The sequence below is a fragment of the Tamandua tetradactyla genome, chromosome 14 (assembly GCF_023851605.1).
Source record: "Tamandua tetradactyla isolate mTamTet1 chromosome 14, mTamTet1.pri, whole genome shotgun sequence".
In the NCBI taxonomy this organism is placed as follows: Eukaryota; Metazoa; Chordata; class Mammalia; order Pilosa; family Myrmecophagidae; genus Tamandua; species Tamandua tetradactyla.
This window is the reverse complement of record NC_135340.1, coordinates 30006362-30021032: the sequence shown is the minus strand read 5'-3', so window position 1 is coordinate 30021032 and position 14671 is coordinate 30006362. Positions and strand designations below refer to the sequence as shown.

At 43.3% G+C, this 14671-nt stretch overlaps 1 protein-coding gene across 3 annotated transcripts; it reads right to left on the bottom strand.

Moving 5' to 3' along the window:
• Positions 1–5222: 5222 nt before the first annotated feature.
• On the bottom strand, positions 5223–8497 carry GZMH (granzyme H). Of its 3 annotated transcripts, none has more exons than XM_077126509.1 (5): positions 8317–8497; positions 7002–7149; positions 6352–6487; positions 5885–6142; positions 5223–5481 (listed from the first exon to the last, which is right to left on the bottom strand). In XM_077126509.1, the coding sequence occupies exons 1-5, from the start codon at positions 8369–8371 to the stop codon at positions 5338–5340; spliced, it is 741 nt and encodes a 246-aa protein (XP_076982624.1). In that variant the 5' UTR covers positions 8372–8497; the 3' UTR covers positions 5223–5337. The 3 variants fall into 3 exon arrangements, with proteins under 3 accessions (XP_076982624.1, XP_076982625.1, XP_076982626.1); XM_077126510.1 differs by having other exon boundaries at positions 6077–6142; XM_077126511.1 differs by lacking the exon at positions 5885–6142.
• Positions 8498–14671: the final 6174 nt, after the last annotated feature.

Genomic DNA, 14671 nt, shown 5'->3' with positions numbered 1-14671 from the left:
CTCAAAACCTAGCAAAACACAACTATATTTCATAGGGATGCTTATATAATGGTAAAAATATAAGGAGGAGTAAGAAAGTGGTTATCACGAAAGGCAGAACAGTGGTTAGCGCTAGGGATTGGAGGGTAGAGAGAACGTTTTGATCAGGAAGAGACATATGGGGTATTTTTGGAGCATTGAGCAAGTGTAGCAACTGCCTTATAATTATTCTTTAAATTGCACATTTATGTTTTGTGAACTTTTCATGGGTGCTATGTTTTGCGATACATTTTTTGAAAATTCTGGTTGTCAGAGGGTGGGGGTTAGAGAGCACATTTGGATGGGGAAGGGAATATATGGGATATATAGGAGGAGCTAGGAGTATATGTTTTTCAGTTTTTATTTTCTATTTTGATTTTAAAAATTGTGATATTTGCACAAGTAAAAACTGTGATATATTTCACAATATCCCATAGTTGGTTACATCGACTTTGTCTGTTTTATTACATTTCCGTCAGTTACGATGTTTTTCCCGCCTCTGGGACGTTGGGACATTGAGATAGGATGCTTCCCACCTCCTCCCTGGGCCCCATAAGCCACAACAGTGCAGACGCTCTGGGCAGGCAGTTCTGCTGCTGCTGGCCACTTCCCCCTCCCTCCCTTTGACACTGTTCTCCTCAGTAACCACTTCTAGATCCTCCTGGCTTTGTGGGAGACCAGTGTATGTCCCAGGCACTGGGACATCCTCTGGGTTTCCTGCTAGTGTGTTAGAAGGACCTAAATGCTGATGAGCTTATGACTTTTCAGCGAAGTGAGAGGGGAGCTAGTACCAGATAACTGGGACAGAGTCAGAGTCTTCCCCCATATGTGTTTGCAGGAAGCAAGATACCTTCTTGCCAAGCATTGGACTGCATTGCCTGCTTTGCAGGGAAGGGTGACAAAGGAAGGACCGACTCCTGGAAGGGTCCTGAGGCACGTGATTTGCTGTGGCAAATTCACTGGGCGCTGCATAAAACGTGCCCATCAGAATAGATAGAGGGAGCGAGCTCCCTGGAAGCCCTGAATGTGGCAGAGAAAGATTGGCAAAAAGACTTAAGGCTGTTCGGCATTTTCCGGCAGAGGAGTTTACTTCTCAGACTGAGCAGCAGCCCCTGGGATTTGCTCTGAGTGAACGTAAGATAGAGGTGGAGCAAGACAGAGGGGGAGGTGGACATACATTCCCTTGAGGTCCTCTTCCCAAAATGCTCAGGCAATCCAAATACTCAGCTATAGGAGGAAATAATATGAATGAAAGGATGAAACGCTATCTGGCTTTTGGAAAATTATTGTGTTTTAGAGGACTATTTCATGGAATGGGGAGATGGTTATCACACAATAGTAAGTGAAAAGAGTAGAATGTAAAACTGTATGCAATTTGATACTAAATCTGTTGAAAAAGGCAACTGGAACAATAATTTGTGTTTTACTTTCACCTTTATATTTTCCTTTTTTTTTTCCTATAATAGAATGGATTAGTCCTATAAGCAGAAAAAAAATGAGGGCTGTGCTCCTCATAAGCAGCAAACTCAATATTAAAAATTGTGGTAAAAATGAGCTATTAGTTCAGCAAAACCATTCCCTTTTCTTCCCGGGGACACGGGTGCACACCACTGCCCAGCCCCACCTGAGGAGCCGAGTGGCCGTGTGCCGAAGGGAACAAATGCAACGTGAGTGGAAATGCTGTGGGCCCCTTCCAGATCTGCCCCGTAAAACCATCCCGTGCCTGCCCGGCTAGGCTGTTCCTCATTCACGCTTTTACTCAGAGGAGCCTGGGGAACTTGGAAACCACATTAGCGCCTAAGCCGGGGTCTCTCTCTTGGGCTGATCATTGTAACTTGTCCAGACTGGGACATCTGAGAGTAAAAGGAGGTGCTGCTCATCAGGAATAGAAGTATTCCTATTTGTGCTAGTCACCACTGAAGTTTCAGAGTTTATCTGTTAGAGCAGTCAGGGTTATCTTAACCAACACATGTACCAGCTTACGTAAAGCTTTCCTTTTCTCTGACGTGGAATACTTCAAAAAGAAAGCGATTTTAACAATTATAAAATTAAAAATATTGAAGATATTAACAAATATAAGGAAGAAAAATGCCCTACTCTGACCACTCCAACTGGCTTCTGTCATCACATATGTATTTCCATCTCGGTTTTTTTTCTATGTATATTTTTTGAATCCTAAATTTTGATTTTTCAACATAAATATTTCCTTCATTTTATTAAAAAATCTATTAGTGAATATCATTTTCAAATCTTATTCATATTTAATGAACAGGTTTTTAAGCTTTCTAAAGAATATATAAAAGTTGTACAAAAATGAGGAAAATAGATATATAGAAACAAAAGAAAAGCCTGTAGGGTCAATATATGAATTAGCAAAAGCCTGATTGTAGTATATCTTGTTCTATAGCCTGCTTTTCACTGGTGAGCCTTTTTCCATACAACAAAATGCAGTTCTATATCATAACTTTAAAAGGCTCCATAGCATTCAGTCACATGTAATTTAAAAAATCCAATTCTCCAATTATTGCTGGACATGGGCATTGTTTCTAAGATTTTGCTTGTGTAACAAAACTATAAGGAGCAACCTTGTTCAGACTGCTCGGTGTGATTGCTGACGGAGTCAATGTCTCTTCCTGTTTTTTTTCCTCCAGGATCGTTGTCTATGCCACCTTCTCAATGTTGTACTGACGCTGAGTCTTTCTCTTCTAAATCTTTCTTAATCGGATAAGCAAAAAATTATTAGTATTTTAATTTGCATTGATTAAGTAGCTTAACATTTCCCCAGGTTTATTAGGATTTTTTGTTGATACCTTGCCTACTAATGTTGCCTAATTATATAACACTGCATAATGTAGATGCTAATGGCTGCAAAATGCAAAGTCTGGATGTGTCATATTTTACCATTTCTCTATTTTGGGCATTTATACTGATTCCGGGATCTGTTATTAAATGATGTTGCAGTGAACATCTTTATGGGTAGCATCTTTGTCCCCACACCTCCCTCACATTTTAGGTCTTCTGAAAGGGGATGTCTTGGAAATGAAATCACTACATCAAGAGAGAGAAAAAATGTAAACTTCCTTGGAGTTATTTTAAGGACGCATGTACCATCAAGAATAGGCCTGTCTTCATGACACTACTGTCATTGTAAGGTAATGGGTTTCCTTCCTACTGCATCTCATGCTCAGAGTCATGCGTTCCATCAGGTGCAGGAGGAAGACTGGTCCACCAGGCATTGTTTCACGGGGCCACAGCCTCTTGCCTTTGGGTGATGGAAATCCCTGGCCTCTCTGCACTGGTGCTAGTTTATACCCTGGGGCTCCATAGAGTTCTCCATGGTGCGGTTTCTGGGGTCTCTACATTTATTTTGTGTTGTGGCTTCTCCCAGAAGGATCATATTTTACTTCTGTGGTGCAAAGTCATCCCCTGGCTCCCACCTGCTCTTCCATTCACTTCCTTACACCTGCACATGCATTTAGCGTCTCTCCTCTGTGCTTCTGCCAGTGTGGTGCTCCCCGAGGGCAGACTTGGCAGACAGACATAGGGGCAGCCTTATGTGAAAAGTAAGTTTCGATGTGCTTTTCCTTTTTTCATCCCAATGCAATGGATTTTGATTTTTCTCATCCATGTGCTTTACTTGTTATTCTTTTTAATGAAGTCGCTCCTCTTTTTGATGTTGGTCTCTCTTGAGAAGTGTTTGTCCAGCTATCGCAAATTTGTTCTATTCTGTCAAGTCTCACTCACTAGTATTGATGCTTGAGGGACATAAGAGCCTAAGATAAAATAATCTGGGTCACAAAAAATTAGCTGTGTTGCACTTAAAATGTGGCATTTCTTGGGATTTTGGACTAAGGTTCATGCCTTCCATGTGTAAAATAAAGGTAAGGCTGCCCTGGTCACCATCATTTTCCCTGCCTTACAGCCGGGCACGGCCTCCACTGAGCACAGCCTGGAAACCTCAGCATCAGGGGGTCTCCAAGCCTCTTTCAAATCTCACACTGCCCTTCTGAAAGCAAACAACCTCATGCATGTGAAACTGTAATATGCAAAAGAGAGAAAATACAAAGAATTTAATTATTTTCAAGACAAAGTAGATTTTATTTCTTGTGGTTCTCAAATACAGATCCATCCAACCCAAACTGACTTGCCTGGTGGAAGGAAAGGAACCAGGGGAATTTAGAGGAAATGTCTCATCACTGCGCGAGTTTTATCATCACCTGAAGGTAGGAACAAAATCTGTTATGTGCCTGGCACAAAGAGAGTGTGATCAACCAGTATTTGCCTATCGATAGATGGAATGGTACTTTCTCTCCGGCTCAGAAGGAGGCCATAACTCAGATGGCCAGCAGGGGGAGTCTGGGCATGGCGACCCCTGCAGGCTGAAAGACTCGGAGGCTGCTGATGGCCAAGACCCTGAGGATGCTGGGATGGATGGAGGGCCTGAGCTGACCCCGCCCTGGTGAGAGGTGGCTCCTCTGCCAGGCAGCAAGTGGGCTGGCAACCCAGGTCTGGCTGGGACGATCAATAGAAGAGCATCCACACAGGGCTTTGTGAACTCCATCAGAAGGGACTGAGAGGGCTGACTCAAAGCAGGTGGGCTGAAAGGAAAATTGCTGGTGGCCAGGGACACTAGACAGAAAATAGGAGATGGTGTGGGAAGGTCAGCCAGGAAGGAAGGTTGACTGAACCCTGTGCTGGGCTCAGGGTAGGACAGGGCAGGGAAATGGGACCTGGGTGAACCTGGGAGTCTTCACAGGACCATCTGATATCCTGAAGCTGCAGGCTGCCCTAGGCCATAGAAAAAGCCCCACTGGAGATGGAGGCACTGGAAACTGGAAATAGTGTCTATGTTATGGGCCCTTGGCTTTTTGGGTCCCTTGAGCTCCCCGCCTTCTCTGCCAGATTGTTAGAGGATTGATGAAAGCATATGGTTAAGAGGAGATAAGAAGTTCCCAAGAACCGGAGAATTCATTTTGCGGGGGCAAGATTGCCCTTTTTAATGGATTTCAGACTCAGCCCTGGCACTAAAGAGTATGATAGTGTGGTTTAGAAGCTGATGAGAAACTGGATTGTATGGGATTTAGGGAGAAGGAAGAGCTGGAGGAGAAAGGAGGAATTTAAAAACAGAGAACTGACAGCAGAGGGCTTCCTGAAGCAGGGTTGTGGCCTATTGAGAGTGGTTCAATGAATACACGAGACTTCAGTCATTTTCACTCTAGAGATCCATTTATTATGACCCTGAAACCTTCCCCTGGAATTCTTGCCTCTGCCCTAGAAAACGTGGCCAGTCACAGAGGAAGCTGAGCCTGCCGCCTGCTGTTAGTGGTGTTTCATTATTTTCTTTATCCAGGGCAGGAAGTGTGAGACCTTCATGAAGACCCCTGGAGGTTTCCCATTTTTTGATCCATAGGAGAAAATACCCTGGACCACATTGTTACACACGAGGGGCCCTCCGGAGTCTCCCTGTGGAAAGAGAGGGGAAGAACTGGGTCCTCTGCTGGTGCTGCCCTCCCCACTGTTGGAGCCTCATGTTCTCAGAACAGGCAGGGTTGCTGGGTGGGCTGTGCTCATGTGCTGTGTAAGAGCAGAGGCAGGGCAGACCTTAGTGACCCCTCAGTCCCCAGGCTCCTGCCTGGCCCTGACTGTTCTCTCCAGCTTGACCCAGGCCAAGTCTTTCTCTCTAACCCTCAGGAATGTTTTAGTGATAAAACTGCTGTGGGATCATTGATCCCTCCCCATCCCAGCCCCCATGCAAGACAGAAAGGCCAGAGACTGGATTTGGGCGGGATCAAACACTCAGCACCCCAGACCTCCCACAAGTTTCTGCCTCCCAGGAGCTTGCATAGGTAGATGCTGGAAACCTGACCTGGAAACTGATCTTCATCGTCTCCACGTCCCCTACGCATATCTCGGTGACCGGGCTGTAATGCTTGGGGAAGCGGGAGGTGCACTCCTGGTCCTCCTGCACGGTCAGCTGCACCTCATGCAGTGTGCTCGTTGGGACACCCAATGCGACCCGTCCCCAGCCGGCCACACTGCACACCTGCCTTGGCCTCACCTGGGCCTTGCTCCTGGCCAGCCTGAGGGGACGCACGGCTGCAGTCTGTTTGGCCTTTCTCTCTAGCTGGATAGGAGAGGAAGAGAGCCCAGGGTAGCCAGGAGCCTTCTGGGCCTGGAGACCCCAAGAAGGATACAGTCTTTTCTCTAGATTCTGAGGTACTAGAACCAGTCAGAGAGCCAGGATTAGAAAAGAGGGAAGGTATTGGGGTCACAGTGGGTGGAGAAGTTTCCTGGACCATGGAGAGCAAGAGCCAGCAGGGAAGTTTACCTTACCTGCAGTAACATGATGTCATTGGAGAAATTCTTAGGATTGTAGGCTGGGTGGCAGGTGGCTCTTCTCACAGGGATGAGCTGCTGGGTCCTTTCCCACTCCTTGATGTTGTGGGCTCCCAAGGTGACATTTATTGAGCTGCACAGAGAAAGGGGTGTGGGGGTAGAGTCGCAGGAGATACAGTCCAGGAGCCTGGAAGGTTGGCCAGCTGATGACCAGCAGGGATGGAGCTGAGGGGCATTCAGGAGGCCAACAGGTCACGGAGCTGAGCTCTGTGCTCTGCTTCTCAAAGGTCCCAGAGGGTAGGGTTTCCTGGAGCACTCTCTTACTCTTAGGCAATATTGTGACATCATGCTGGTTTGGGTTGGGACCCTCAATGCATGCTCTTAACCTCCACCACTGCCACATTTGGCCAGTGTGGTCCCATTTCTTCTCCTCTCAACTGTGCCACTTGCTCTGACCTTAGACTGTCTGATCTCAAAACTCACTTGTTCTATTTCTCACCCTTTTTTGGTCCTTATGCTCTCAGATGGCTCTTCTGATGAGAGTCTGTGTTTTGGAGCCCAGGGTGCTCCACTGGGTCAGTACCTGGGGAGAGGGCAGGGTCCCTGCAGGGGTTCTCAGGAGGTGTAGGTTGGCTGCTGCTTCTCACCTGCCCCAGCAGTGAGCAGCTGTCAGAACGAAGTCCTCTTGCACCAGGACACCTCCACACCTTTTCTTACTCTCCTGAGCCAGAAACTGGAGAAATGCCATGTAGGGACGGGAGTGGCGCTTGGCCTCATGGCCCCCGATGATCTCCTCTGAAAGAAAAGCTGGGAGATGAGGTGACTGGGAAAGGCTGTGCTCAGGAGGTAAGGCTTAAGAAGGCAGGAATTGGGGAAGGGGTCAACAGTGCCCTGCAGATGCTGGCCTAGTGCTCTTGGGTTCCATCAGTAGCACTTACAGGCAGAATGAATGGCTTTTTCTTAATATCAAGCCCCAGAATTCCCTCTAAGAAAGGAGAACAGTGCTTACTCTGCACACTTAACTTCAGACACATGTTTGAAGGGGACAGGATCTGTCTTGAAGTTGGTAGAGATAGGACTCCCCTGATTCCTTCTTTCTTCATGTGTTTCCCAGAACGCCCACCCATGCCTGAACCTCTGCTAACATCCATATTGGTGCCATTTTTAAAATAATCATCTCATGAGCTGATGTAGTTGGATTTTCTAAATATTCCCATCCTAGGGCATTATATATTCTAGGTGCCCTGTTCATATATTTTGTCTGCATGAATGCATGACTCCCAATTAGCTTTCGGATGAGGTTTGGTGAGGGTAGTGCTAGTGGTATTCAAGGCTATAGAGAATGTTAGGAATGGGTCTTTCCAAAGACAGTGGAGCAACCAAGACCTTGGAAGGCAGGGGAAGGTGGAGAAGCAGATTGAAGATGGACTGCCAATTCCTTGGAGTGACCCCACGGCAACAGAGATTATGGATGCAGATACTTGCCACCTCTGGGATCAATTACACCCTCTCTCCTGGGCAGCAGCTCAGCCTGGAGGAGGGGATGGAAGGCATTTGGAAATAATTTAACTGGCCCATTGACAACCCCCATTACTCTAGCCCTGTGTGTCTGAGCTTCCCTTTCCTGGATGGAGTGAGCTGTTTTAATTGCTTATATTTTGTAGCTTCATATCCTAAGCCAAATGCTTTTCTAAGAACAACCAATCTTCTAGGTGATAAGGGAGAGGCTAGGAGAGATGCTAAAACCTACTAAACTTTTTAGGGAACATCATTCCTAACATCCTTGTTGAGTGTCTCTCTAGTATCAGACCTGTTAGTCTGAGTTTGGGATGGGAGCTGCGATTCAAATAGTTCCTGGGTTTAGACTGAAGAGAAAGTGCTAAGCAGTGCCAAGCAGAAGGGTCAGGAGTACAGGGGATATTGTGAACGGGGTTCAGGCCTCTGGGGTGGGGGTTCACTCACCTGCCCCAGCCCAGAGGGGCAAGGGAAAGACCAAGAGGAGAAGGAGCTGCTGCATCTTCCCAGAAAGTCTGCCCAGGTCAGAGCTGTGGGTGCTTTCTCTTTCCAGACCCACAGTCCCCCCAGGGGTGTTGGTGGGAGGGACGAAGGAGGGGCATGCTCAGTGAGCTCACCCACCCAACAGATCTGTGCTCCTCTTGTTTGTTGGATGTCATCATACGAGGGGTTTTGTTGAAGTTTTCTGCCTTGGGTTAGGTGAGAACTGTGCAGTCACCACATTTGCACCCACTGCTGCTGAGTCACAAGCAACAAACAAGAATAAAGAACAAAAAAGTGGAGGCTAATGAGGCTGTGGCAATAGTTATCAGAGGGGCTGGAACCCAAGAACCCCAGGCCTCCAGTGATTGAACTGAGGATGCCTCTATCTCTTTGACTCTTGGTTTACTATTTTAATGAAATTGTGAGTGATTACTTACTAAGGTAGGTCTATGGATAAGGGAGAAATGTCTCTTTCCCTTGAAAAGCTGATGTTCTGCTGGAGTAGACTGAAAATCTGTGGTTAGGGTACAAGATGGTGGAGACTAAGGTGGGGGCATCCCCTTGACTGTGTGTGATAGAGGCTGAGATTTGCCTTACAAGAGTATCGAGTGGGACACCCCAAACACCCAGTAGTAGCCCCATGTCCTAGTTTACCACAATTGCAGCCTCATATATTGGGAGTATTTAGAATCCCCTCTTTAAGTGTAAATAGTCTGTGAAGAAAAAGAGCTTCCGTTATCACACAATTTTGAACAAAAGTTAAACTTGATACATTGGACTAAAGTGAGCCAATTATTGGGGCCACTGGAATTGAGTGGCCTAATGGGTCCATGCTTTGATTATTTAGTACCCTTAAGCCACAGTGGGGAATGTCCACCCAAACCATAGGGCCTGTGGTGGGGGATGTCCCCACAGAAAATCCTGGTTATTGTTGCCAAGTAATGAGGAAATAGATGTTGATTATCCTAATAATAGCAATCCACTAAGTATTTCCTGTCCAGTGCTCTGAGAACCATGTCTGTTAAGTCCTAGTGTCTGGTAAGAATAAATTGCCAATAGGCATTTGCATATAGGTTGTCCCAAAACTCCTACACTTAGCTTTGGAGAAGTATCTCTCTGCAATCCTATTATCTTCAAAGAGCTTGCATGGGAAAAAAATTAAAATTCAGCAAAATTTTAAAGGTGGTTATCACTGGTAACTTTAATGTTTGCTTGCTTATTCTTATAAGTATGAATAAAACAATAAGTGATGTGTTATATTACATAGTAAAATATAGTATATCAAAGAGTAAATAGAATATTAACTACCTATATATATAATTATATATATGTGTATCTCCAAAGAGAACTCATCACAATGAAATGCCCTTGTTTTAAATGTAGCCTATAGCCTACTAGATACATTTTTTCTTCTATTATTCAAAATTCTCTAAATTTTTATATATACAAATACATTCAGAAAAGCAGTCTTATTTTAAAAATGTCTACCTTAAAGAAGGCTAAACTAAAGATAAAAAGTGGTTTGCTGAATGTTTGCCATTGATAAATATGCTTGGACCATAGGGAAGAAAGTATTCTGGGTATAAAAGTAATACATGTTCATCATATGATGGTAGTTAAATACAGAATATGCAAATGTGAAAATTAAAATTACCTAGAATTCCACCACACAGAGATTATCATCATTAACCCATGAATGTGTTTCTTTCCACTATTTTTATATGCACTCGTAAGATGTCCTTTAACAGAACAGGATTGGATTGTTTAGAATTCATAGTGCCTTCTGTATTAGTCAGGGTTCTCTAGGGAAGCGGAAGCAATAGGTGATATCTGTAAATATAAGATTTATAAAGGTGTCCCACACAACCGTAGGAATGAAAGAGTCCAAACCCCATAGGGCAGGCTGTGAAGGTGACAGCTCCAGTGAAGGCTCTCAATGACAGGAGAGGCTCACTGGCTGAAGAAGCAGTGAAAAAGTCTCTCTTCTTCTTTAAAAGTCTTCAACAGATTGGACTATCTCGTTTGCGGGAGACACGCCCTTAGTTGATCATAGATGTAATCAGTCACAGCTGCAATCAACTGACAGATGATTTAATACACCAGCCTTCCAGTTTATCGACCAGCCAAGTAATATCCTTGCAGCAATGGTCAGGCCAGTGCTTGCCTGACCAGAGAACTGGGCATCATCGCTTGGCCAAGTTGATAACCAGAACCTAGCCACCACAACTTCAAGCCTTTCCTTTATCTTCACACAGGTAGGAGTTTTGGAACAACCTATTTGCAAATGTCTATTGGCAATTTATTCTTACCAGACACTAGGACTTAACAGACATGGTTCTCAGAGCACTGGACAGGAAATACTTAGTGGATTGCTATTATTAGGATAATCAACATCTATTTCCTCATTACTTGGCAACAATAACCAGGATTTTCTGTGGGGACATCCCCCACCACAGGCCCTATGGTTTGGGTGGACATTCCCCACTGTGGCTTAAGGGTACTAAATAATCAAAGCATGGACCCATTAGGCCACTCAATTCCAGTGGCCCCAATAATTGGCTCACTTTAGTCCAATGTATCAAGTTTAACTTTTGTTCAAAATTGTGTGATAACAGAAGCTCTTTTTCTTCACAGACTATTTACACTTAAAGAGGGGATTCCAAATACTCCCAATATATGAGGCTGCAATAGTGGTGAACTAGGACATGGGGCTACTACTGGGTGTTTGGGGTGTCCCACTCGATACTCTTGTAAGCCTGGGGACAAGGCCTCTGGGGTCCTGTGTCTCTGGGTGCGTTGATGAAGCTGACCTGGCAGGGGACTGCAACCTTCTCAGGAATTGGGCATGATGCCCTGAAGATTAGAGGACTTTCTTCCATTTTCCAGGTATCCTGTAAACCTACCTACTTTGATTTGGTTTTGGTTGTAACTAGCCTCATAATGACTAGAATTCAATTTTAGATGACACAGGCTTAGAGTATGACCCAGTTAGATTTAGGGAAAATGCAATATTTTGCATATCTGAGTTTGTGTACAAAGGTTCATGCTCACTGCCTACAAATCAAATACAGTTAGGCTGGTCCAAGGTGCCATCTTCCTCACCACCTTCCACCCTCCTTCTTGGGGACAGGTCCATTGAGCACTGACTAGGATTAGAAATTCTCTGCCATTCTCAGTTCTGCGTGATAATGTGCACCAGAAAACTATAGTGTGTAACATAAATAAAGTTCAAATGAGTATTATTATTTCATAAACAAGATTATTTTGATTCTTGTGAATTTCAAACCTAAATCCAGGCCAAGCAATTCACCCAGGGAAAGTGAACTGGGCAAATTGGATGAAACTGAATAAACTCTATGACAATAGTGATGCTTGGCTGAAGCCCCAATGTCTAGCCAAGTAAGTATAGATGCACTGATTGATGGGTCAAGTGATGCTTTCTAGTCCTGCTGCAGACTTAAAAGTTCATACTATCCCACGGTGGCAATGTTTTTAACAAAGTCCTGCATTTGACTTTTATTGGCCTAAGTTAATGAATTGCTATGGCCCAAGAAATCGACTCCACCGATTGGCTTAAGCCTAGATCATTCTTTCCATGGGTAGGCTGGGGGACAGCTTTGCCCAACACAAGAATCAAGAATGGGGAAAAGCTGGTTCCTGAGTTTACTAAATTGCTGATACCATGTGAAGTGGGAAAGCATGTTGGGCACCCAAAGGCTAATAGTGGTCTTTTTAGTATTTTCTGTCTTCTGTACAGAGAGCCACACTTCTGATTTAGCAGGTCTTGCACATAATATACCCCAGTAAACATTTGCTAATCAAACTATGTTGATTGAATGTAAGGATTGGTGTGGCTACAGAGACCAAGCCCAATTCTGGGAAATGAACTACGAAATGACTATCTCTGAGGACTGGATTCTGGTGATTTAATTTTTCATCTTTATATTTTCTGTATTTCACATGAGGAATTTTCGGTATCAAAATATATAATTACAGCCTAAATCTCCTCTTCACCAAGAGTTAACAAACTATGTTTATCAAACCTCTACTGTTTAGAATTTAGCTTGTGGAATAGTATAATCTAATCAATTAGATTATAGTGGTAATATATTTTCATTAAAACTTGGAGAGGAAAAAGAAAAAAATATCAGTCTATCTCACACAAAGATGTCAGATATAATTGGTGCATTTTAAATACTTGTGATCACTCAGGATATATTATATTCTCACTTAAGCTTATAAAATAAGCATTTTCCCCATGTTGTTAAAAATCTATTAGTTATTATCACTGCAGCCTCTCTTTTCTAATAATTAAAAATTAACATTAGTAAACAATATATTAAAAATTAAAACCATAAGATAAGCAAGGAGAAAACAGTTACCTGATTTCTTGTCCCTCATTGATAGACATTTTTAATATTTTCATGTATGAGCAAACACATTTTTCTCCAATGTAAATATTCATGACTTTTTAAAATTAAAAAGGGACTGTGCTAAAAAGAAGACTCTGAAACATTTTATACTTAATAAAATCTGCTGTACATTTTTTACTGTCAGAATTATAGTAGCTATCATTATTATACATGTGAAATTGAAAATGAAAGCATAAATTACTTAATCCACCATCCATTGCCGAACCTCATGTTTGTTTGTAATACTTTTGCTGGCATTAATATATTTTGATGAGCAACTTAATTTGTGTGGATGTCCAGTTTCCTAGGATAAATTATTGGAGTGGGATTGCTGGATTGCGAATTTAGGCCTTTTGCTTATTTTGAAAAATTGCTCTCCAGGAAGCTCATAAAATTGGGTTATGAACATAACATTTTGTATACTCACAGATGCATGGACTATAATCATTCTTATGTTGTAATTTGAATCTATCTTTAATTTAGGTATTTAATGTATCTATACATGTCTATTGGTCATATATTTTTGGTTTATCTTACATCCTTATTCGTGTCCTTAGATAATTTTTTCTATCCAATTCCTAAAAATCTTTTCAAACCACTGTATTATCTTTCATTGTGTGGATGTACTATAGGTTGTTTTTAAATTTGGACAATTAGAAGTAATATTGTGATAAAAATTTTATGCACAGAAGTTTTTTTTCTTTTCATATTCTGGTTCTATCACAGGCTGACTTTTCAGAAGTGCAATTTCTGGATCATAGTTTATCAAGATCATAAAAACATTAAAATCGAGTGATTTATCCACTTGTGTTTACCACAAGGACATGGAAAGAGAAATACATCTTGGTAATATTCTCTCACTTGGGTATTGTTTTAAGGAGACATAACCTGTGTGAATTTTTCTTTTCTGCATGGGCAGGCTCTGGGAATCGAACCTGGGTCTCCAGCACGGTGGGCGAGAATTCTGCCACTGAGCCACTGTTGCACAGTCCCTGTGTGAAATTCTGACAATGCTATTTTTACAATGCTACATACTATATAATTGCAGTTCAATCCTATTTCCTCATTTCCATGGGCTTTTATACTACTGGCAGCCTGGACCCCGATTTCCAGTCAAATGCTGGTGATTTATGAAAAGAAACATGAGCCTAAATTGTTTTGGAAATCTTAAATTTCCAAAGCTTAGGGGCCCTTAACCCACATGCATGTCCCTAGTCCCTGCCACCCCCATACCTTCCCCCGGGGCTCTCTGCCTTTTCTGTCCAGCTTGCTGAGCTACCAAACTGTCTAGTGGCATGGTCCTTGGCTCCCGCTCCCTGACGTCCCCATAGACGCGCTCCCTAAGTAAGTGTCTCACTGCTGTCTTCTCTGCTCTCACAGTCTCTAATATGGAGGGGAGACTTGTATGATGCTCTCTGAAAGAAAAGTGACAACAACAAAAACATGATTTTTGCAATATGCTTCTTTTCTTTGTGTTTTTTTTATTATTAGAGGGACTGTTCCCTCAGGCCTGCGATATTCCTTGGTAGTGATGGTTCCTCTCTCTCTCTCTCACTGACAATGGCTTTTAAACACAATTAAATAACTCATGTGTGTCACTCATTGGTTCAGCCACAATTGAGGTTCCCAGGGTCCAGCGCAGGGGGCTGGTGGCCCAGGACCGGAGGCGAGTCTTCCCCCTTGCACAGTTCCAAGGTCTCCTCTTTTGAATGGTGTGCCCATTTAATCATCTTGTCACCATTCTTTTATTTCTTGGCCAGCTACCCTTCAGTGTGGGCTGATGGACGCATTGCCTTAGGTAATTGTTTTAGGGTCACAAGGGTCACAAATTGCTTCGAACTGGAAAGTTGTGGCTGGGCGGCCTGATTTAATCTCTGTAAAGATGGGAACCCAAGAAAGATATTGCA